Source organism: Macaca fascicularis, chromosome 15, assembly GCF_037993035.2.
Source record: "Macaca fascicularis isolate 582-1 chromosome 15, T2T-MFA8v1.1".
Lineage (NCBI taxonomy): Eukaryota > Metazoa > Chordata > Mammalia > Primates > Cercopithecidae > Macaca > Macaca fascicularis.
The window spans coordinates 1312949-1335876 of record NC_088389.1 but is presented as its reverse complement, the minus strand read 5'-3'; the positions used below and the strand labels follow the sequence as shown (position 1 = coordinate 1335876).

General features: G+C 52.5%; 1 protein-coding gene across 21 annotated transcripts in view; it reads left to right on the top strand.

The window, feature by feature from the left end:
• CACNA1B (calcium voltage-gated channel subunit alpha1 B) overlaps positions 1 to 22928 on the top strand; it is a 251926-nt gene that overhangs the window by 78024 nt on the left and 150974 nt on the right. For 15 of the 21 annotated variants that reach the window (XR_012424018.1, XR_012424020.1, XR_012424019.1 and 12 more), the window contains exons 8-11: positions 2032 to 2147; positions 3635 to 3691; positions 4475 to 4567; positions 20890 to 21099. Coding sequence is in view for 15 of the 21 variants with exons in the window: in XM_065530886.1 (XP_065386958.1) it covers positions 2032 to 2147; positions 3635 to 3691; positions 4475 to 4567; positions 20890 to 21099 (476 nt within the window). In the remaining 6 variants the exon portion in view is untranslated. Of the gene's footprint in view, positions 1 to 2031; positions 2148 to 3634; positions 3692 to 4474; positions 4568 to 9353; positions 9756 to 20889; positions 21100 to 22928 lie in introns of those variants that run through there. The other 6 variants (XM_074015801.1, XM_065530885.1, XM_065530890.1 and 3 more) reach the window with 3 other exon arrangements.

Sequence of the window (22928 nt, the reverse complement as noted above, 5' to 3'; positions counted from 1 at the left end):
CCAACTGGGGGACTGGAAATGAGCAGGCTCAGGAAGGAGGAGGGTCTTCCAGGGAGAGAGCAGCTCGGGTGGAGGCACAGTGGACAGAGGGTTGTGGCCTGTGTGTAGCAGAGGTGCTTGGAGCTGGAGTCAGAGGGTGTGGTGGGGAGAGGGCACAGGGGCTGGCAGGGGGCTGGCAGCAGCCAGGATTGTGAGGTGCCTGGGCTGTGCCTGGTGCTGAGGGCGCTGAGAACGCTGCCTGGTGGGAAGCCTGGCAGGAGCATAGGTGGGTTCAAGGGGAGGCAGGAGGGCAGCCTGCTCAGGGCTTCCTGCTGCGTCCCTCTAGGGAATGTGCAGAACAGCCTGAGGGGCTGGAGGGGAGGCCCAAGGCAGGGCCTGCATGGTCTTTCCAGCTCCTTCCCCACTATGAGGATCTCAGCCTCTGGGGAGAATGGGATATGTGATGGTCCTCCAACCAGCCCAGCTGAACCCTCCCTCAGGCCCGCAGGCCCAGCAGAGGGCCCCCAAGCCAGGGACCAGTGCCCCCCATGTGGGTCCTGCACCCCGGGGTGGCAGTGGTGAGAGGCCACCTTCCCAGCCTTGCTCTGTGGGAAAAGCCACAGCTCTGCCATGTCTGGACAAGAGCTGCAGGGGGGGCCAGCTTGGGGCCAATTCGGCCTCTCTCTCTCCATTTCCAGAGCTCCCATCCTCACCGCATCCCAGAGAAGCAGAACAGGTGGCCCCCGTCCTGCCCCTTCTCACCCAGCGAGGACAGAAGCTCAGGGAGGGCCGGCCCTGCTGCCGGCCACTGCATGAGAAGCAGCTGCTCTGGGGAGGGGGCAGACTGCGGTGGGGGGGGAGCTGCTGCTGGTAGCTCTCAGATCCGTTCAAGCAGTGATGTCCTTGCCCTTTCCCTGTCCCCCAGGCCCTCTCGTTCTCAGGGCATGGGATTGGCCTGGGTGGGGAGGCCACAGTGGACCCTGCCTTCCTGTAGATTTGGGACTTGGGATGCCCAGATGGGAGGGTGCACCTGGGCAGGCCCGGTCACCTTGCACTGCCTGGGCTGTAGCAGCTCAGTGCCTAGCAGACACTGGCCCTGCGCCCGGGGTCAGTGGTGGTCAGAGCCAGGGACTGTTGCGCTGGGGCTGTGTGTGCTGGGACTTATGCCTGCCACACCCACTCCACCAAGCCCAGAAGCTGTGTGTGTGTGTGTGTGTGTGTGTGTGTGTGTGTGTGTGTATGAGAGAGAGAGAGAGAGAGAGAGAGAGAGAATGGCTTACTTCTGGCACTGTGAGCCTTAAAGCTTGACCGGGAGTCTGGGGCTCGGGTGGGCGTGCTGAGCTGGAAGGGCACATGTTCTCTGCTGGTCACCATGGTGGCTGTAAAGGCTCAGGCGGGGCTGGGGTTAGATGTCGGGGGCCAATGACAGAAGGTCTCCTCTCCTGCTCACTGTGAGCCTCAGAGGCTTGGTTGAGGAGTCTGTGTGGACTCTGCGGTATTTTCCTTCCGCCTCTGGCCTGCCCCGACCCAGTCCCTTCTTCCCTGTCCCTGTCTGTCCAGTCTGACCCTGTCTGTCCCTCCTCCTTCCCTCAGAGGCTTTGCATCTGAACCAACAGAGGAAGCAAAGTGAACGTTCTCCTCTGGAGAATTCTTGCCAGGACCTCTCTGGAGGACAGCAGATAACAGAGCCTGGCGGAGGGGGGAGGGAGGAGGCGCGTGCCTAGGCTGCTGTAGGCAGGGGCTGTGAAATTGTCCCTGCTCTCTAGAACTGCCCCTCTGGGGACCAAGGCACTGTCCCTAAGTGCCACAGGAGTCTGATGACGGAGGGCTACCTGGGCTGCTCATGGAGGCTCTCTGGGTGCACAGGGAGCTGCATGGTGCTCTGGAGTGCTCAGGTTAGAAGAGGCCGGGGTGGCAGGGGCCTGCCTGAAGCGGCAGCCTGCAGCCTGCGTGTCCTGTCCCGGGCTTTCCCTGGTCCTTTTTGTCTCTGGGGCTGCACACCTGTGGGGCTTGCACTCACCTGATCTTGCTTTTCTGGCCCCTGCATGGTAGGGAGTTTGCCAAGGAGCGAGAGAGAGTGGAGAACCGCCGTGCCTTCCTGAAGCTGCGCCGGCAGCAGCAGATTGAGCGAGAGCTCAACGGGTACCTGGAGTGGATCTTCAAGGCGGGTGAGGGCCCGTGGGAGCCACTGCACTCCTGACCGGCCACTGTTAGTTCTCTGTCCCCAGTTCTGCTCTGCTGCCAGCTCGGGTGCCCTGCTGTCGGGTAGAGCCTGGAGGGGCTTTGTAGTGAGCAGAGTGAGAAGGGATTTCTCTCTAGCTCACCCGGGGGCCTGGCACCAGGCAGCCATATGGCTCTGAGGACAGTGGCCTTTTAAATGGAGGACTCTGCCATGGCCCAGCCTAAAGCTGGTCTCTCCCCATTAGTCTCAGCCAAGTCCCTTCTGTGCCCTGACTCTGGGCTTTGTCAAGCCTGGACTCCCTCCCCTCGCCCCAGGCCAGGGCTCTTCCCTCCACATGGGGCATCCACTCCCACTTCCTAAGGTTTCCCAAGTGGCTCCTGAGAGACGAACTCGCTTGTGGCACAGCTGTTCTCAGGGAGATGACGTGTGGGTAGGGACGGGCAGACACAAGGTGGCTGAGTCCTCTTCACAGGACACTGTCTGTCCCAGTAGAAAAAGCTCAGCTGTGGGCCCTGCTGGCATCTGGAAGCATAGGAGCTGATAAGGCAGCCAGGTGCAGTGGCTCACGCCTGTAATCCCAGCACGTTGGGAGGCTGAGGCGGGCGGATCACCTGAGGTCAGGAGTTCGAGACCATCCTGGCCAACATGGTGAAACCCCGTCTCTACAAAAAATACAAAAGTTAGCCAGGTGTGGTGGCGGGCGCCTGTAATCCCAGCTACTTGGGAAGCTGAGGCAGGAGAATTGCTTGAACCTGGAAGGTGGAGGTTGCAGTGAGCCAAGATTGCGCCATTGTACTCCAGCCTGGGCAACAGAGCGAGACTCTGTCTCAAAAAAAAAAAAAAAAAAAAAGGCTTGGCGCGGTGGCTCACGCCTGTAATCGCAGCACTTTGGGAGGCCGAGACGGGTGGATCATGAGGTCAGGAGATCGAGACCATCCTGGCTAACCGTGAAACCCTGTCTCTACCAAAAATACAAAAATTAGCCAGGTGCGGTGGCAGGCGTCCATAGTCCCAGCTACACAGGAGGCTGAGGCAGGAGAATGGCGTGAACCCGGGAGGTGGAGCTTGCAGTGAGTGGAGATCGCGCCACTGCACTCCAGCCTGGGCGACAGAGCGAGACGGGCGGATCACAAGGTCAGGAGATCGAGACCATCCTGGCTAACACAGTGAAACCCCGTCTCTACTAAAAAATACAAAAAACTAGCTGGGCGAGGTGGCAGGCGCCTGTAGTCCCAGCTACTCGGGAGGCTGAGGCAGGAGAATGGCGTGAACCCGGGAGGCGGAGCTTGCAGTGAGTGGAGATCACGCCACTGCACTCCAGCCTGGGCGACAGAGCGAGTGAGACTCCGCCTCAAAAAAAAAAAAAAAAAAAAGAGCTGAGAAGGCAGAGCCTTCCAGACAGAGATGTGCCTCTGTCCTGGGACGTTCCTGGGGTCAGGAGGGCTCTGACCTGAGGCTGTGTTCCCCTTGCAGAGGAAGTCATGCTGGCTGAGGAGGACAGGAATGCAGAGGAGAAGTCCCCTTTGGACGGTAGGTGGCACTCGCTGGCACTCCGGTGTGGCGGAGAGCTCTGGTGGCCGTGTGCCCTCCGTGGGTGGTGACATGTGCCCGCCTGCATGTTTCACGCGAGGTGCTCTCTGCAGTGCCAGGCACCTACACAGCCATCACATGAACACAGACGAGGGCCATGGTGTCTGACCCTGGGCACCTGACACAGGCCCACATTGCAGGTTTAAACTGAGCTGTGTCTATCCCCAGGGCTTGGGGTGCTGCTGCTCCCAGAGACCATGGGAAGGCTCATGGCACAACCTGGGGCCACGAGAGGGAGCCTGGGCCCCATTGCTGTGATTGCTGCCACTGGTTACCAGCATAGCTGCAGCAGCAGGAAGGCTGCCCTCTTTGCACACTCACCGCTCAGGTCAGGGCCAGACGGCATGGACACATCTGTGGCAGTCTCAGCCAGCCCCATGCCTGTGGCTCTGAGCAGGTCTGTGCTGTCCCCGTTGTAGTCCTGGCCTTGCCCCAGATGGACATTTCCTGGTTTCCCTGGTGGCCAGGCCTCCCCACTGGCCTCATTTTGGAAGGAAGGGAAAGTGGGGACCCCTCACCCTCAAAATTCCTTGTCTCTTCAACTCTGGGGACTGAGAGGGACCCAAGGGGGCCCAGAATCACCCAGTCTGAGGCTCAGCCCCAGTTCAGGACAGGAGCTCAGGAGAGGTCGCTGGTCTCAGTGGGAGAGTGATCCCATGCCCCGCTGAGGCAGGTGGCCTGAGGGCTGCAGCTCAGGCAGTCTCTCCCATCCTTTGTTTAAAGCAGTGCTGAAGAGAGCGGCCACGAAGAAGAGCAGAAATGACCTGATCCACGCAGAGGAGGGGGAGGACCGGTTTGCAGATCTCTGTGCTGTTGGTGAGTCTCAGGGCATCCCTCCGGCTCTGCCAGGCTTGAGCTGGACCTGGGGTGCGTGCTCCACTTCCCCTGCTGCCCAGCCACTGTTGGAGACCCCTTCTTGCCCAAACGTCTGCAGGCTCCTTTCAGACAGTTTGCTGCTCCTGGCTTTGTGATCCCCATGTGGACATAGGACCCTTAGCCATATCCCAAGGCTGGAGGACTCTGCAGGGCCACCTCTCTCTTCAGCCCCTGTCTGTTTTCCACTTTCTGGACCTGCTACCTCTGAGACCCTTGTGTTATCCCCTACCTCTCAAACAGTACAAGGAACATTCTGGTTAATTTATCCAACAGAGCTGTGTCGGTTCCTTTCCTCTCTGGTACCAGACTCTGGTTCCAGAAGTGCCTGGACATTGCTTCATTTTGAGACACCAAGTCTCTCTGCAGGAGATCCAACCTGGACTTCCTTACTGTACGGCAGTCTGTGAGTGGACCAGATTTAGAAGATGCCTCCCATTATATTGTTACATGTATGAGACAGAACTCTTGAATAAAACCGGAAACACACACACTCACGTGTACACACACATACACTTAAACTGGACCTTTTCTGTCCTCACTCAGCACTAGGAAACTCCTGTTAACAACTTTGAACGTACCCTTCCCTATTTCTCCATGCTCATCTCAGATAATACACACAAACACTCATACATCCACACACAAGTATGCATGTAGAGTTTTGGAGTCTTCTCCTGTTACAAAAATGATTTCATATAAACTTGTCTCATCAATCCCTGTCCTAAACCGCTCCTAATCAGTTTGTCTGATTCTAGCCCCCTCTTGTTGGGGGCTACATAGCGTTGCTGATGTGGAGTCACTGGAGTTGCTCAGTTGCTCGTCTTTTGATCGTCTGCTGATGGCCATTCATTTCTAGTGCTTTTATCTCACTATGAAAAATACTGTCCCAAGTCCTTGAGAATGGCTGTCCTTCCTCACTAGTGCTTTTCTCTGTGGGGCAGATTCCCAGGAGCAGGTGCTGAGGGTGAGGGTGTTGTACTGTTCAGAGTTCTGTGCGACCCCACATTCCATCCACAGTACAGACTTAACTTCGCCCTCATGCAGTGCTACGTGATGGCTCCTTTTGATTTTTCCCAGTTTGAGGCCAATTTGATGAGCGTAGAGTAATATTTCTTTGGCACTACAATTTTCCTTTCTCCTACTGTCCGTGATGCTGGCCCTCTTTCTAAATGTTTGTTCCCCGTCTGGACTTGGCCTTTGGTTACTCTTATATGTTATACAATTTTCTATTGGGTTTGTTTGTAAATTATTTTGTATTTATTTTGACAATAATGAGATACCAATGTATATCATAGATCTGAATGTTTTATCGTCTTATAATTTTATTTAATTAATTTTTTTTTGACACAAAAATTTCACTTTTGTTGCCCGGGTTGGAGTTCAATGGCGCAATCTCAGCTCACTGCAACCTCCATCTCCCAGGTTCTAGCGATTCCCCTGCCTCAGCCTCCCGAGTAGCTGGGATTACAGGCGTGCACCAGCCGCCCAGCTAATTTTTTGTATTTTTAGGAGAGACAGGGTTTCACCATTTTGGCCTGACTGTTCTCTAACTCCTGACCTCAGGTGATCTACTCACTTCGGCCTCCCAAAGTGCTGAGATTACAGGTGTGAGCCACCCTGCCTGTTCCATCTTATAATTTTGAACAATTTATTATATGATTGTGGTAGCTAAATAGTTTCCTTCTATTGCTATTTTATCTAGAGTTTTTATTCTGATTTTGTAAAATGAAGAGTTAAAATGTCTTTGGTTTGGAATCATTTAAATAACACTGGAACTCTGTTTTTTATAGATGAGATAAAACTGTGAATCTACCTAATCCAAAAAAGAAAAAAAAAAAAAAAAAAAAGGATTTGGACCAGTGTTGTGGCTTAGGCTTTGTTAGGAAATTGCCCCTTTCTCTGGGTGTTCGGATCCCTTTCTGTGGCGCTTCGCACTGGCTCTCTGGCAATTCTCTTAACCTCGCCTGTGTCGAGTGCTGAGTGCTTGTGCCTCACTCAGCAGGTGTCTATCCAGTGACCGCCTCATGCCAGCAACCGAGGCATGGGGGCCGCCACACTGGAGAAACCCATATTAAAGGCCCTTCATCATTGGAGTTTCCGTGCAGCGGGGGCATCAGACAACAAATAAGCTCGTGAGGAAAATACGCCGCATGCCAGAGCCCTGTGCGAGGAGGAAGAGGTCAGGAAGGCAGGAGTGGAAGCGTGTTTGTGGGGGTGTGGGGGGCGGTGCCAGAAATTCATGGCCATAGAAGGCCTGAGGAAAAAGACTGCCTTTGAGTAAAAGAGTTGCAGGAAGTGAGGAGGTCGGCCTGAGGGAAGCCAGGAGAGGTCAGCCTGAGGAACTCTCAGGCCAACCAGGACGCGGGACGGTTGGGGGTGGGGGGGGAGGGAAGGTCGGCCTGAGGTACACGGGTTGTGCGGGGGTGGGGTAGGGAAGCGGGAAGGGGAGGAGGGGGAGAGGGGAGGTTGGTCTGAGGGACACGGGGCGTGGCGGGGGGTAGGGAAGCGGGAAGGGGAGGTCGGGGGAGAGGGGAGGTTGGTCTGAGGGACACGGGGCGTGGCGGGTGTTAGGGAAGCGGGAAGGGGAGGTGGGGGAGAGGGGAGGTTGGTCTGGGGGACACGGGGCGTGGCGGGGGGTAGGGAAGCGGGAAGGGGAGGTGGGGGAGAGGGGAGGTTGGTCTGGGGGACACGAGGCGTGGTGGGGGGTAGGGAAGGGGGAAGGGGAGGTCAGGGGAGGGGGAGGTTGGTCTGAGGGACACGGGGCGTGGCGGGTGTTAGGGAAGCGGGAAGGGGAGGTGGGGGAGAGGGGAGGTTGGTCTGGGGGACACGGGGCGTGGTGGGGGGTAGGGAAGGGGGAAGGGGAGGTCGGGGGAGAGGGGAGGTTGGTCTGAGGGACACGGGGCGTGGCGGGTGTTAGGGAAGCGGGAAGGGGAGGTGGGGGAGAGGGGAGGTTGGTCTGGGGGACACGGGGCGTGGCGGGGGGTAGGGAAGCGGGAAGGGGAGGTCGGGGGAGAGGGGAGGTTGGTCTGGGGGACACGGGGCGTGGTGGGGGGTAGGGAAGCGGGAAGGGGAGGTCGGGGGAGAGGGGAAGTTGGTCTGAGGGACACGGGGCGTGGCGGGGGGTAGGGAAGCGGGAAGGGGAGGTGGGGGAGAGGGGAGGTTGGTCTGGGGGACACGAGGCGTGGTGGGGGGTAGGGAAGGGGGAAGGGGAGGTCGGGGGAGAGGGGAGGTTGGTCTGAGGGACACGGGGCGTGGCGGGTGTTAGGGAAGCGGGAAGGGGAGGTGGGGGAGAGGGGAGGTTGGTCTGGGGGACACGGGGCGTGGCGGGGGGTAGGGAAGCGGGAAGGGGAGGTCGGGGGAGAGGGGAGGTTGGTCTGGGGGACACGGGGCGTGGTGGGGGGTAGGGAAGCGGGAAGGGGAGGTCGGGGGAGAGGGGAAGTTGGTCTGAGGGACACGGGGCGTGGCGGGGGGTAGGGAAGCGGGAAGGGGAGGTGGGGGAGAGGGGAGGTTGGTCTGGGGGACACGAGGCGTGGTGGGGGGTAGGGAAGGGGGAAGGGGAGGTCGGGGGAGAGGGGAGGTTGGTCTGAGGGACACGGGGCGTGGCGGGTGTTAGGGAAGCGGGAAGGGGAGGTGGGGGAGAGGGGAGGTTGGTCTGGGGGACACGGGGCGTGGCGGGGGGTAGGGAAGCGGGAAGGGGAGGTCGGGGGAGAGGGGAGGTTGGTCTGGGGGACACGGGGCGTGGTGGGGGGTAGGGAAGCGGGAAGGGGAGGTCGGGGGAGAGGGGAAGTTGGTCTGAGGGACACGGGGCGTGGCGGGGGGTAGGGAAGCGGGAAGGGGAGGTGGGGGAGAGGGGAGGTTGGTCTGGGGGACACGAGGCGTGGTGGGGGGTAGGGAAGGGGGAAGGGGAGGTCAGGGGAGAGGGGAGGTTGGTCTGAGGGACACGGGGCGTGGCGGGGGGTAGGGAAGCGGGAAGGGGAGGTCAGGGGAGGGGGAGGTTGGTCTGAGGGACACGGGGTGTGGCGGGTGTTAGGGAAGCGGGAAGGGGCGGTCAGGGGAGAGGGGAGGTTGGTCTGAGGGACACGGGGCGTGGCGGGTGTTAGGGAAGCGGGAAGGGGAGGTGGGGGAGGGGGGAGGTTGGTCTGAGGGACACGGGGTGTGGCAGGCGGGTAGGGAAGCGGGGAGGGGAGGTCGGCCTAAGGGATGCGGTGGTGAGGAGGGGAGGTTGGCCTGAGTTGGGGGGAGGGTGAGGGGAGGTCACCCTGAGAGATGCCGTGGTGGAGGGAAGGTTGGCCTGAGGGACAACCCGGGAGAGAGGGGAGGTAGACCTGAGGGACTCAGAGGTGGAGGGCAGGGGGAGGTTGGTCTGAGGGTCGCCCAGGAGAGAGAGGGGAGATTGGCCTGAGGGACGTGGGGGCGGGGGGGGGGGGCGAGGGGAAGGGAAGGTTGGCCTGAGTTGGGAGAGGGGGAGGGGAGGTCGGCCTGAGGGACAACCCGGGAGAGAGGGGAGGTAGGCCTGAGGGACTCAGAGGTGGAGGGCAGGGGGAGGTTGGTCTGAGGGTCGCCCAGGAGACAGAGGGGAGATTGGCCTGAGGGACGTGGCGGTGGGGGGGAAGGGAAGGTTGGCCTGAGTCGGGAGAGGGGGAGGGGAGGTCAGCCTGAGGGACACCCGGGAGAGGGGAGACGCTGCCAGGGAGGGGAGGTCAGCCTGGGGAAGAGAGGGGAGGTCAGGGGAGAGGGGAAGTCGGCCTGAGGGACCTCTGGGAAAGGACATTCCAGGCAACTAGTGCCAAGACCCTGAGACAAGACTGTCTTTGGCACGCAGGTGTGGGTTGGAACGTCTTGGAGGCCAGTGCGGCTGGAGTGAGGTGCCATAGGCTGTGGGAAACGGTGGAGGAAACTCGAGGGTCAGACAGGCTCAGTTCCAGTCAGCACCCCAGGCTGTCCTGGTGGTTTGCAGAGGGGCAACACCTTCGGGCTTCTGTGGTATAAGGGTCTCTCTGGATCCCTCTGGCTGCTGAGCTGAAGAGAAACTGAACTGATAAAAGGGAAGGTGCAAGGAGACCAGTTAGGAGGCTGCTGTAAAAATGCAACAGACAGTGGCTGGGGCCTGGAGGTGGCAGCAGAGAGGATGGTAAGTCCAGGTGTATTTTGAAGTCAAGCCTTCAGGATTTGCCAACCCATTGGGCATGGCTGGGGAAAGGCAGACATCAAGGCCAGCTCCCCAGGGCTTTATCCTGAGCAGCGAGAGGATTGGACCACAGGATCCGTGGGGTTGGTTGGCACTAACACTCATGTTTGGTTCAGACATGCAGGGTTTAGGATGTGTGCAGCAGACTCAGTGGAGATGTCACGGAGGCACCGCACAGGTTGGGACCTCGTGTCTAGGCTGGAACATACTACAGTGTTATGGTTACAGAGGACATTTAAGGCTCTGAGACTTAGATCATTATAACACCTAGTATGTCTAACTTTCCCTTCTCTTTTTTTCTTAGATAGCATCATACGGGGTTAATTCATATATTAAAGATCACTTTAAATAACCAGAATTTAGATTTTTTCGTCTATTTTTTGCTTTCAATTTAATTGTCTTTATTAAGTTTATTGTTCTACATTATTGTGGCTTACTGTATTATTTTTCTAATTCCTTAAAATAAGTAATGTTCTTTTTTATTTCTTTAGTAGCAAAGGCAGTTTAGGGTGTACATTTTCCTCTACGTAAAGCTTTGCTGTGATGTCTTCCTTTTTCTGATTTCTAGATAATAGATTCTTTACTTTTGAGTCAAAGGTTTACTAGGAGTGTGCTTCTTAATTTACAAGTAGTTAAGATATTTTGGTCATCCTTTATTATTTCTAATTGTATCAGATAATGATTGGGAGATGTGGCCTGTAAATGTCTACATTTATAAGTTTTCAAATTCTAAGTTCATGACTGATTTTTAAGTTTTATTCACATAAACAAATGTATGTCCTGTATTTTTTTTCTTCATTTTCCTCTAAGTCAGCGTCATTTCTTTTTCTTAATTTTTTCTTTTTTTTTTTTTTTTGAGACGGAGTCTCGCTCTGTTGCCCAGGCTGGAGTGCAGTGACCCGATCTCAGCTCACTGCAAGCTCCGTCTCCCGGGTTTACGCCATTCTCCTGCCTCAGCCTCCCAAGTAGCTGGGACTACAGGTGCCCGCCACCTCGCCTGGCTAGTTTTTTGTATTTTTTAGTAGAGACGGAGTTTCACCGTGTTAGCCAGGATGGTCTCGATCTCCTGACCTCGTGACCCGCCCCTCTCGGCCTCCCAAAGTGCTGGGATTACAGGCTTGAGCCACTGTGCCCGGCCTCTTTTTCTTAATTTTTATTTTAAGTTCAGGGGTACATGTGCAGGATGTGCAGGTTTGTTACATAGGTAAACATGTGCCATGGTGGTTTGCTGCACAGATCATCACATCACCTGCACAGATCATCACATCACCAGCATCCATTTAGCTAGTCTTCCTGATGCTCTCCCTCCTACCCGCCACCCTCCGACGAGCCCCAGTGTGTGTTGTTCCCCCACCATGTGTTCATGTCTTCTCATCATTTTGCTCCCACTTAAAAGTGAGAACATGTGGTATTTGGTTTTCCATTCCTGTGTTAGTTTGCTAAGGATAATGGCCTCCAGCTTCCTCTGTGTCCCTGTAGAGGACATGATCTCATTCCTTTTATGGCTGCATAGTATTCTATAGGGTATATGTGTGACCACATTTTCTTTATCCAGTCTATCATTGATGGGCATTTAGGTTGGTTCCATGTCTTTGCTACTGTGAATAGTGCCACCATGAACATATTTGTGCATGTATCTTTATAATACAATGATTTATATTCCTTTGGGATACACCCAGTAATGGGATTGGGTCAAGTGATATTTCCACCTCTAAGTCTTTGAGGAATTGCCACACTATCTTCCACAATGATTGAACTAATTTACACTCCTACCAACTGTGTAAAGTGTTCCCTTTCCTCCACAACCTCTCCAGCATCTATTTTATTTTATAATAGCCATTCTGATTGGAGTGAGATGATATTTCGTTGTGGTTCTGATTTACATTTCTCTAATGATCAGTGATATTGAGCTTTTTTTCATGTTTGTTGGCCACACGTATGTCTTCTTTTGAGAAGTGTCCGTTCGTGTCCTTTGCCTACTTTGTAATGGGGTTGTTTGTTCTCCCAGCACCATTTATTAAGTAGAGCATTCTATTTAATAATAGGGAATACATCTTAGCTTTATTCCTAGGTATTTTATTTTTATTTTTTTGTGGCAATTGCAAATAGGAGTTCATGCATGATTTGGCTCTTGGCTTGCCTATCGTTGGTGTATAAGAATGCTGGCAATTTTTGAACGTTGATTTTGTATCCTGAGACTTTGCTGAAGTTGCTTATCAACTTGAGAAGCTTTTCTCAGATGATGGCATCTGTAAACAAAGATAGTTTGACTTCTTCCCTTTCTATGTAAATACCCTTTATTTCTTTATCTTGCCAGATTGCTCTGGCCAGAACTTCCAGTACTGTGTTGGATAGGAGTGGTGAGAGACATCCTTGTCTTGTGCAGGTTTTCAAGGGGAATGCTTCCAGCTTTTGCCCATTCATTATGGTATTGGCTATGGCTTTGTCATATATGTCTCTTATTATTTTGAGGTATGTCTCTTTAATATCTAGTTTATTAAGAGTTTTTAACATGAAACGATGTTGAATTTTATCGAAGGCCTTTTCTGCATCTATTGAGATAATCATGTGGTTTTTGTCTTTAGATCTGTTTATGTGATGAATCACATTTATTGATTTGGGTATGTTGAACCAACCTTGCATCCCAGGGATGAAGCCTACTTAAGTATGGTGGATAAGCTTTTTGATGTGCTCCTGGATTTGGTTTGCCAATATTTTGTTGAGGATTTTTGCATCAATGTTCATCTTCATCTAGGATATTGGCCTGAAGTTTTCTTTTTTTGTTGTATCTGTCAGGTTTTGGTATAAGGATGATGCTGGTCTCATAGAATGAGTTAGGGAGGAGTCCTTCCTTTACAATTGTCTAGAATAGTTTCAGTAGAATTGGTACCAGCTCGTCTTTGTACCTCTGGGAGAATTGAGCTGTGAGTCCATCTGGACCTGGGCTTTTTTTGATTGGTAGGCTGTTTATTAGTGCCTCAATTTTAGACCTCATTTTTGGTCTTTTCAGGGATTCAATTTATTCCTGATTCAATCTTAGGAGGGTGTATGTGTCCAGGAATTTATTCATTTCTTCTAGATTTTCTAGCGTATGTGCACAGAGATGTTTATAGTATTCTCTGATGGTTGTCTGTATTTCTGTGGGGTCAGTGGTGATATATCCTTTATCATTTCTGATTGTGTTTATTTGAATCTTCTGTCTTCTCTTTTTTTTTTAGTTTAGCTAGTGGTCTATTTTCTTAATTTTTTTTTTTTTTTTTTAAAAAAACCCAACTCCTGTTTTCACTGATTTTTTTGATGGATTTTTCATGTCTCTATCTCCTTCAGTTCAGCTCTGATCTTAGTTATTTCTGGTCTTCTGCTAGCTTTGGGGTTTGTTTGCTCTTGGTTCTTTAGTTCTGTTAGTTGTGATGTTAGGTTGTTAACTTGAGATCTTTCTTTTTGGTATGGGCATTTAGTGCGATAAATTTCCCTCTTAACACTGCTTTAGCTGTGTCCCAGAGGTTCGGTATGTTATATCTTTGTTCTCATTAGTTTCAAAGAACTTTTTGATTTCTGCATTAATTTCATTATTTACCCAAAATTCATTCAGGAGCAGGTTGTTCAGTTTGCATGTAGTTGTGTGGTTTTGAGTGAATTTCTTAATCTTGATTTCTAATTTGATTGCACTGTGGTCTTGGAGACTGTTTGTTATAATTTCAGTTATTTTGCATTTGCTGAGGAGTGTTTTACTTCCAATTATGTGATCAATTTTAGAGTAAGTGTCCCGTGGCGATGAGAAGAATGTATATTACATTGTCTTTGGGTGGAAAGTTCTGTATATATCTATCAGGTCCGCTTAATCCAGAGCTGAGTTCAAGTCCTGAATGTCTTTGTTGATTTTCTGTCTTGTTGATCTGTCTAATATTGTTGGTAGGTTGTTAAAGTCTCCCACTGTTATTGTGTGAGAGTCTAAGTCTCTTTTAAGTCTTCAACAACTTGCTTCATGAATCTGGGTACTCCTGTATCGGGTACATGTATATTTAGGACACTTAGCTCTTCTTGTTGAATTGAACCCTTTACCACTATGTAATGCCCTTGATCATCATTTTTGATCTTTGTTGATTTAAAGTCTGTTTTGTCAGAAACTAGGATTGCAACCCCTACTCTTTTCTGTTTTCCATTTGCTTGGTAGATTTTCCTCCATCTCTTTATTTTGAGCCTATGTGTGTCTTTGCATGTGAAGTGGGTCTCTTGAAGACAGCATACTGATGGGTCTTGGTTCTTTGTCTTGCTTGCCATTCTACATCTTTTAATTGGTGCATTTAGCCCATTTACATTTAAAGTCATTATTATTATTATTATTATTATTATTATTATTTGAGACAGAGTCTCACTCTGTTGCCCAGGCTGGAGTTCAGTGGCGTGATCTCTGCTCACTGCAACCTCCACCTCCCGAGTTCAAGTGATTTTTGCTGCCTCTCAGTCTTCCAAGTATCTGGAACTACAGGCATGTGCCACCACACCTGGCTAATTTTTTTGTATTTTTAGTAGAGATGAGGTTTCACCATGTTGCTCAGGCTGGTTGAACTCCAGACCTCAAATGATCTACCTGCCTCAGCCTCCCAAAGTGCTGGGGTTACAGTCGTGAGCCACCATGGCCCACCTAAAGTTAGTATTATTATGTGTGGATTTGATCCTGTCATCATGATGCTAGCTGGTTATTCTGCAGACTTTTTATGTGGTTTCTTCATAGTGTCACTGGTGTGTGTACTTCAGTGTGTTTTTGCAGTGGCTAGTAATGGTTTTTCCTTTCCATATTTAGTTCTTCCTTCAGGACACCTTGCAGGGCAGGTCTGGTAGTAACAAATTCCCTCAGCATTTGCTTGCCTGAAAAGGATCTTATTTCTCCTTCGCTTATGAAGCTTGATTTGTCCAGATACGAAATTCTGGATTTGAAATTATTTTCTTTAAGAATGTTGAATATTGGCCCCCAATCTCTTCTAGCTTGTAGGGTTTCCACTGAGAGGTCCACTGTTAGTCTGATGGGATTCCCTTTGCAGGTGACCTGGTCTTTCTCTCTGGCTGCCCTTAACATTCTTTCCTTCACTTCAACCTTGGAGAGTCTGATGATTATGTGTCTTGGGGATGATCTCATGGAGTATTTTACTGGGGTTCTCTGCATTTCCTGAATTTGAATGTTGGCCAGTCTTACAAGGTTGGGGAAGTTCTCTTGGATGATATCCTAAAGTACATTTTCCAACTTGTTCCAATCTCCTTGTCTCCTTAAGGTATCCTAATCAGTCGTAGAGTCAGTCTCTTTACATAATCCCATATTTCTTAAAGGTTTTGTTCATTTCTTTTCACTCTTTTTTCTCTTATTTTTGTTCACCCATCTTATTTCAGAAAAATAGTCTTCCAACTCTGAGATTATTTCCTCCGCTTGATCTGTTCTGCTATTAATTCTTGTGATTGCATTGTGAAGTTCTTGTAGTGTGTTTTTCAGCTCTAACAGGTTGGTTATATTCCTCTCTAAACTGGCTATATTGGCTGTCAGTTCCTGTATTGTTTTATCATGATTCTTAACTTCTTTGCATTGAGTTACCACATGCTCTTTTAGCTTCATAAGTGAAGTTCATTATTACATACCTTCTGAAGCCGACTTCTGCCATTTCAACAATCTCAGTTTCAGCCCAGTTCTGAGCGCTTGCTGGAGAGGTGTTGCGGTCATTTGGAGGAAAAGGGGCACTCTGACTTTTTGAATTTTAAGCATTTTTGTGTTGATTATTTCTCATCTTTGTGAGCTTGTTCACCTTTGATCTTTGAGGTTGCTGACCTTTGGATGGGGTTTTTGTGTTTTGTTGTTGTTGTTTTCTGTTTGTTTGCTTTTCTTTTAACAGTCTGGCCTTTCTTCCCTAGGACTGCTGCTATTTTCTGTGGGTCCACTCCAGAGCCTAGTTGCCTTAGTTTTCCCTGTACCTGGTGGTTTCACCAGTGAAGGTCATGAAACAGCAAAGACGGCATCCTGCCCCTTCCTCTATAAGCTCTGTCCCAGAGGGTACTGACCTATTGCCGGCCTGAATGTGCCTATAGGAGGTGACTGGAGACCCCAGTTGGGAGGTCTCACCCAGTCAGGAGGAATGGGATCAAGAACCCATTTAAAGCAGCCTGGCTGCTTTTTGATAGAGCAGCTGTGCTGTTTTGGAGATCCCTTCATCCCCTGATCAGTTTGAACTTTCCAAGGCCCATAGGCTGGGATGGCTGACAAGCCTGAATGACCAAGGTGGTGGCATGCCCTGCCCCTCCTGTGTCCTGTGTTTAAGAGATACTGGATTGTAGGTATATTTATTAAAATCAAGTCTATTGGCCAGGTATGGTGGCTCATGCCTGTAATCTCAGCAGTTTGAGAGGCTGAGGCCAGAAGATTGCTTGAGGTCAGGAGTTCGAGACAAGCCCGGACAACACAGTGAGATCCCACCTCTACAAAGAAATTAAAAACTTAGCTGGCATGGTGGTACGTGCCTGTAGTCCTACTTCATTTTATTTATTTATTTATTTATTTATTTTGAGACAGTCTTGCTCTGTCACCCTCCCCTCCCCTCCGTTCCCCTCCCCTCCCCTCCCCTCCCCTCCCCTCTCCTCCTCTTCAGTCCTTGCTCACTGCAGGACTATCTCCCCCATTTTAACTCTGTCCTGTCACTTGGCTGCTCTCCCCTGAAATGAATGGGGGTGTGGGTGGTGGCTGACCCTTCAAGTTCCTGTGTACGCTCAGGTGCCCTTCCTTGTTCCCCACTGAGGAGCGAGATCCAGGCTGCTGTGCATGCTGCAATCTCTGTCTCTTTCTCTCTCTCTCTCTCTCTCTCTCTCGTTTCCTGTTGCAGACGAGGCATTGGACACTTGGATGCTTTTCCTTTGTCAGTGACTTGCTCTGTCTCTGCCCCTCAAACTGTAGGCTCAGGGCCCCCTCCGGCGCGGAGTACTTCCCTCCATTTGTCTCATTATTCTGTCTCCTTTTCTTGATCTCCTGCTTCTGGAGCCCCTCCTGTTTCACCTGGCATCACTTGCTCTGCTCCTGTCAGTCCACGCCCTCTTCCTTGAGCTCATGTTCTTCTCCACATTGGAGATGGTGCTTGTGCTTGACTAAACTCCCCTTTTTTTCATCTGCTGAGTGGCTTCAGAAGATAATTTTATTTTTTCTCTAAAAGTTTTGTTCTCTCTCTTTTAGTTTGGTTTTATTTTGAGTTGTTTGTTGCTATACTTGGATCCCTGGACCTTTGTTGACTTTTCCTTCTGGGTGCCCAGCAGGCACCAAGGATTCACTTGCGTTCAGGACCCACTGGCCTCTGCTGTTGGTTTAGGGTGGGTTTAGGGCCTGGGGCCTGGTGGGGAGGAGACAAAGCCATGCTTGAATCTCCACATTCTCAGCACTGCTTGGTGCACTCGACTGCCCTCTGCCTGAGGACTGGCTGTATCACCAGCCCAGGCTTGTCCATAACCCATGTCACCCTGTCTGCCCTGATGCCTGTCAGCTGGTTGAGCCCCACTGAGCTTGGCCCTGTGCTGTCTCATTGAATCCCACACCACCTTGTGAGGTTCAGGTGACTGTGCTCTGTTTTCAGTTGAGGAATCTCCAGGCTGTGTGATGTGCATGAGGGCCAGGGGTGACAGCCGTTAGGGCCTCCATCAGCTTGTGCTGTAGCTTCACGCCACTTTTGTTGCCCCGTGTGGCAAATACAGCAGCTGCGCTGGAAGGAAACACACTTTCTTTTATGTCTTCTGCTGGCCCCTAGAAGGGTTATTGAGAGCAGGGACAGATCTTGGTCATTTTGTGTTTTCTGGGCTTTGGTCAGGGCCTGGCACAATTTGTACATATTTTTTGAACAAATGGGTGTTACCCAGGACTAGCAAAGACTCTGCCTTAGGGCACAAGAGATAGAAATCTTAAGTATTTGCATGTAGTCAGGCCCTATTCTCAACAGTACTTCACTGTGTCATCATTCATAGGTTAGTGTAATATGGAACGTTCTCCCTAGCTTGAAGATGTCATATCAGTTTTCTTGAAATAAGCTTTTTCATTATAAATAATATATGCTAATTAAGTGAAACCTGGAAAATGCAGGAAGCTGAAAAGAAGCCCAATCTCTCTTGGTTTTCCCCACCCAAAGTTGTGATTCCAGAGATGTTTCTGCATTATCCTGTAGACTCTGCTTTTACTGGCGTAGACTGGAGCCCACAGTGGCTGCTTGCTGTCCTTAGGGACCTGTTCCCCATCCCCAGCGAACAAACGCATCTGTCTTGGGTGCTGCTGAGGATGTGAGGGGCTGCACCCAGCTCTCCCCCAGGAACTCTGGAGCAGAAGTCCCTCTGTTAGGTCTTGCTCAGTCCCCTGGCTCTAGCTTCTCTGGCTTCTCTAAAGTGGATGTTTACGGCAAGGAACTGGTGGACTTTAAGGGCAATGTCTGGGGAGTGTGGTTCTGTGCAAATATGGCTGTTGGCATGACTATAGTTGTGCCTGTGATGGGCGAGCATGTGTGTGGTTGTCTTGTGTGGCACAGGAAGATGTGTGTGTTGGGGGTGCTGTGGCCCGTTGTGAAAGGGCAGCATTTCTTTGAGGCCTTTCTCACAGCAGGGGCTGACTGGTTCTTACTGGCTGGTGGGCATGGCCACAGAGTCCCCTTTGGAGAATTTGTTGCTTGTCTTCCTGGCCACATGTGCGTGCAGACATAGTGGTTTACATGAGTCGCATGTTCTCTATCCCTTCTTCCCAGAGTGGCCCTGTTTGTGTTCACAGGTGTGTGCCTCATGTGTGCTGAGGAGTGCATCTGTGTGAGCATCTCATTGGATCTTCAAAAGTGAGCGCGGTCGGGCTGGATGTGTGCTGTGAAGCATGTGTGTGTGTGACTCCTGTGTTCCTGCGCAACTGTGTGTGGGTGCATGCGGGGTTCGGAGTGTGTGGGCTTGTTCTGTGCACAGCTCTGCCTGTGTGTGTGTCCCTCCTTATCTGCACTGCATGCCTGCCTCCCTCCTGTCCTATTGCTGCCTCTGTGGGGAATGGTCATCCCTGGCCCTCAGGAGGGCCGGCCACATGCCACTGAGACCCTGGGTGTCACAGGTACACACATGTGTACAAACACACAAAGTGCACATAGCACACGAGCCCACATACCCCCTCTCTTCTGTGCCACTGAGAGCCTGGGTGTGCACACATATGCATGTGTATACAAACACACAGTGCTTATAGTAAGCATGCTCAGACACTTCCTCTCTTGAGTGCCACTGAGAGCTTGGGTATGCATGTATTACACATGCTTACACAACTCTTCTTTCCCATGCCACTGAGAGCCTGGGTGTGCACATGTATGCACATATGTACAAACACACAAAGTGCACATAGGACACATACCCACACAGCTCCTCTCTCCCGTGCCACTGAGAGCCTGGGTGTACACACATATGCACGTGTGTACACACAGAAAGTGCACATGGCACAAGTGCCCACACTCCCCCTCTCTCCCATGCCACTGAGAGCCTGAGCATGCACACATATGCACGTGTGTAGAAACAGAAAATTGTGCATAGCACACATGCCCACACCGCCCCTGCTCTTTTGTGCCACTGAGAACCTGGTTGTGCACGCATACGCATGTGTGTACAAACACACAGAAAATACATGTTAGCATACACTGCTCCCCACATCCTCACACGGGGACCCCATGCTCAAGCCCAGGTATTCAGAGCCCACTGAGGGACTAATGGCTGGGGCACAGCTGTCTGCTCTCTTGAGAACACTGAGAGTCACACACGGCCAAGCTTAGCGCACAAACTAAGAAACCGTTACACAGGCAGATGTGCTCTCCTGCAGAGACACACAGCCAGCTCCTGTACAGACGCACACCCGAACCCTCCGAGCTCCCACAGAGACCCTGTTCTCCTGCAGAGACACACAGCCAGCTCCTGTACAGACGCACACCCGAACCCTCGAGCACCCACAGAGACCCTCTCCTGCAGAGACACACAGCCTAGACCCTCCTCTCCTGCAGAGACACACAGCCTAGACCCTCCTCTCCTGCAGAGACACACAGCCTGCTCCTGTACAGACACACACCTGAATCCTCACAGAGACCCTTCCCTCAGTTGTTAAGCATTGATTAAGCCCCTCTCAGTGTGAGGGGCTCAGTGGTAAAAAAGACAACGTGGCCCTGCCCTCATGGAGCCTACAGTCTTGTCTGGGAGTTGGGCATGGAACAGGTCAACAGTAAAACACAGTGACAAGTGGTGATGTGGTCAGGGCCACTGTCGGAGGTGAGCCAAGGGCCCTGTTCTAAACAGTGTGCCCAGAGCAGGTGCTCTGTGCAGGTGACGTTAATGCTGAGACCCGAAGGTGTGTGGGAAGGAGTCCAGTGAGGGACGCATTTCACACTTGGGATACTGTGTGAAGGGCCAGGGCACAGCAGGAGTGGTGTGCGTGGATACGGGAAAAGGCTGCTGGGTTGGGTGGTGAGCAGGGCAGAGAAGCAGTCAGGCTGGAGCAGGTGGACAAAGTTTCCAACAGTGAGTATTGTGGACATTGAACAGCCATGGACCATGCATACACCGATGAACTTGGCTGTGTTCCAGGAAAACTACTTAGAAAACAGACAGCCCATGGGTACTGACCCCTGAGTCCATGAGGGAGAAAGAGGGAGGGACAGATGCTGCAGAGCTCCGTGGGCTATGCTGAAGAGATGGGATCTGGGGAGGGACTAACTCAGATTTATGTCTTCAGGGGAAAAAGCTTGGGGTGCTCATGGAGAGTGACCTGGGGGCATCAAGACTGTGCTCCTAGAAGGTGGCTGGGGATGCTGGGGTCCAGAGACAGTGAGTGCGTATCATCCAGTTCAATCCCGCTGTCTCATCTGGCACCCAGTAACCATGGAGATCATCAAGGCCTTGGTTCCCTCAGCTGTGAAGTGGAGGTCACAGGGGTCACTGGCACAATTGTCTGTGACCGGCTGGGGCTGGAGGCTGGTGTCCTCCAGGGTGCGTCTGTGGGGGTCCACAGGTGGGGTAGGCGGGTGCCCAGTGGTCCCCACATCCTCAGTAACCCCCATCCCCTCAGGATCCCCCTTCGCCCGCGCCAGCCTCAAGAGCGGGAAGACAGAGAGCTCGTCATACTTCCGGAGGAAGGAGAAGATGTTCCGGTTTTTCATCCGGCGCATGGTGAAGGCTCAGAGCTTCTACTGGGTGGTGCTGTGTGTGGTGGCCCTGAACACACTGTGTGTGGCCATGGTGCATTACAACCAGCCGCGGCGGCTCACCACGGCGCTGTGTACGTATCCCCGTCCCTCCCTCAGGTACTTCCTGAGCATCTCTGCTCTTAGCCTGGAAACCCTGGTCCATGCCCTGGGACCACCCTGGGTGGGACGGGACCCACCCCCATGTTGCCCAAAGTATCCCACAGCCCTTGTCAGTCCCCAGGGGCCTCTGTGGGGGCCTGGGGTGTGTCCAGAGCTGGAGGGTGGCCTCTCCAGCCCCTGGGTTCCAGAAAGCACAGCTGCATCTGCTAGACCCCTGTCCCTCAGCATAGTGTGAGACTGGTTGAGGGGTCCCAGGCACCCAGGGCAGGATATATGTGGGACGACCAGGGGCAAGCCAGGCCAGGCAGATGGTTGTCCTCCCCCTAGAGGGCTTCAGACCCACAGTTGGGACTTAGCCCCACGCTCCTTTCTACCACCTGGCTGCTGATTCTGCCCCAGCTTCCTGAGGGGGGAGTCCTGGCTTCGTACCCTCCTTGGGTTCCCCTGGTTACCTTCATTTTTCTTTACATTTGGCTGAATCTGGATGCGTTCATGCCTTTCCGTGGAGTGAGCTGACTGCAGTTCTGTTCCACAAGCCTCAGCACAGGAGCGAGGATGGGCCCCTCCAGGCCTGGTCTGTCACAGCCTTGGACTCTCTGGCTCATGTGGAGAACAGTGTTGCTCTGTGGTCTTACTTCACAAAGACGATCAAAACCAAAGAGTCCACCCATGTTTTGTGTCCTGTCAGGTAGTGTTTCAGTCCTCCTGACCTCAGGGTTCAGCTGCACTCACCCTGCTGGGTGTCTATGGCTGGTCTGGAGACAGGGCCTGTTTGGGGTTCCCTGGAGGGCCTCAGTCTCTCCTTGAGGGCCCTGTGTGCTTGAAGCTACGGAGGCACCTAGGAAAGCCTTTTCCGACTCCGTTCGTCCCAGCTCCGAGTTCAGCCTGGCTGTCACTGTGTGCTGCTGTGACGGTGGCCTCACCAGGGCCCTAGCTGGCCGGCTGAGCCCCGCTCTGTGGACCAGGGGGCCTCGCCTGCTCTGCCCAGGAGTGTGAGGGTTCCCTGAGCTGCAGGATTTGACGCTCCACAGTGGGAGAGATGGGGCTGCAGGTCACCTGGAAGCATGGGTGGGAGAGTGGCTGTGTTGGGGTGGAACTCTGGGCTGCAGTTTCCCAAACTTGACACTGAAATCTACGACATGCGAACAGGGAGATGGTTGTGGGGGGCAGAAGTAAAAGGAGCCAAGGGAGCTCCCGCTCAGGCTCCTGGGCGGCTGCAGGCCGAGGAGCAGCTTGTGTACATGGAACTGCCTGTCCCAGCCCCTGATTCATATGTCCTGGGGCCCACAGGGTGGCACCGCGGGACTTTGCTTGGGCCTGAGTTCAGTGTCTCTCTTGAGTCCTCTGGCTAACATTTTCCCACCCTTGGGGGTCAGGTGGGGACCAAGGACTTCCTCCTGACCCAGCGGCTCAGCCTGTTGTTCCCTGTGAGAGGCTGTTGGTGCGCAGTGAGTCGGCAGGCAGTGGGTAGGGGTAGGGCTGCACAGCCCAGTCGTGCGTCTACTGTGTGGGAGCGCAGGGCTGGGAGTGTCCAGGCGTTGGTGAGGCCACAGGCATCCATGATGATAGACCGCTGCTGTGTCTTGTCTGTGGTTTCCTGGAGTTCCTGGCTTGATTGGCGTCACTGAGGGAAAAACAGCTGGACAGAAATGTGGGCAGTGTCCCTGACGGCTGGGCTGGGCCTGAGGGAGGCTGGCTCAGTAGGTGGGGCAGGCTTGCCAGAGGCGAGGGGGTGTGGCCGCCCAGTCTAGAGCAGCTTCGCAGGGGTTCATCGTGGGTTTTGTGCACCTCGGCTGTCCAT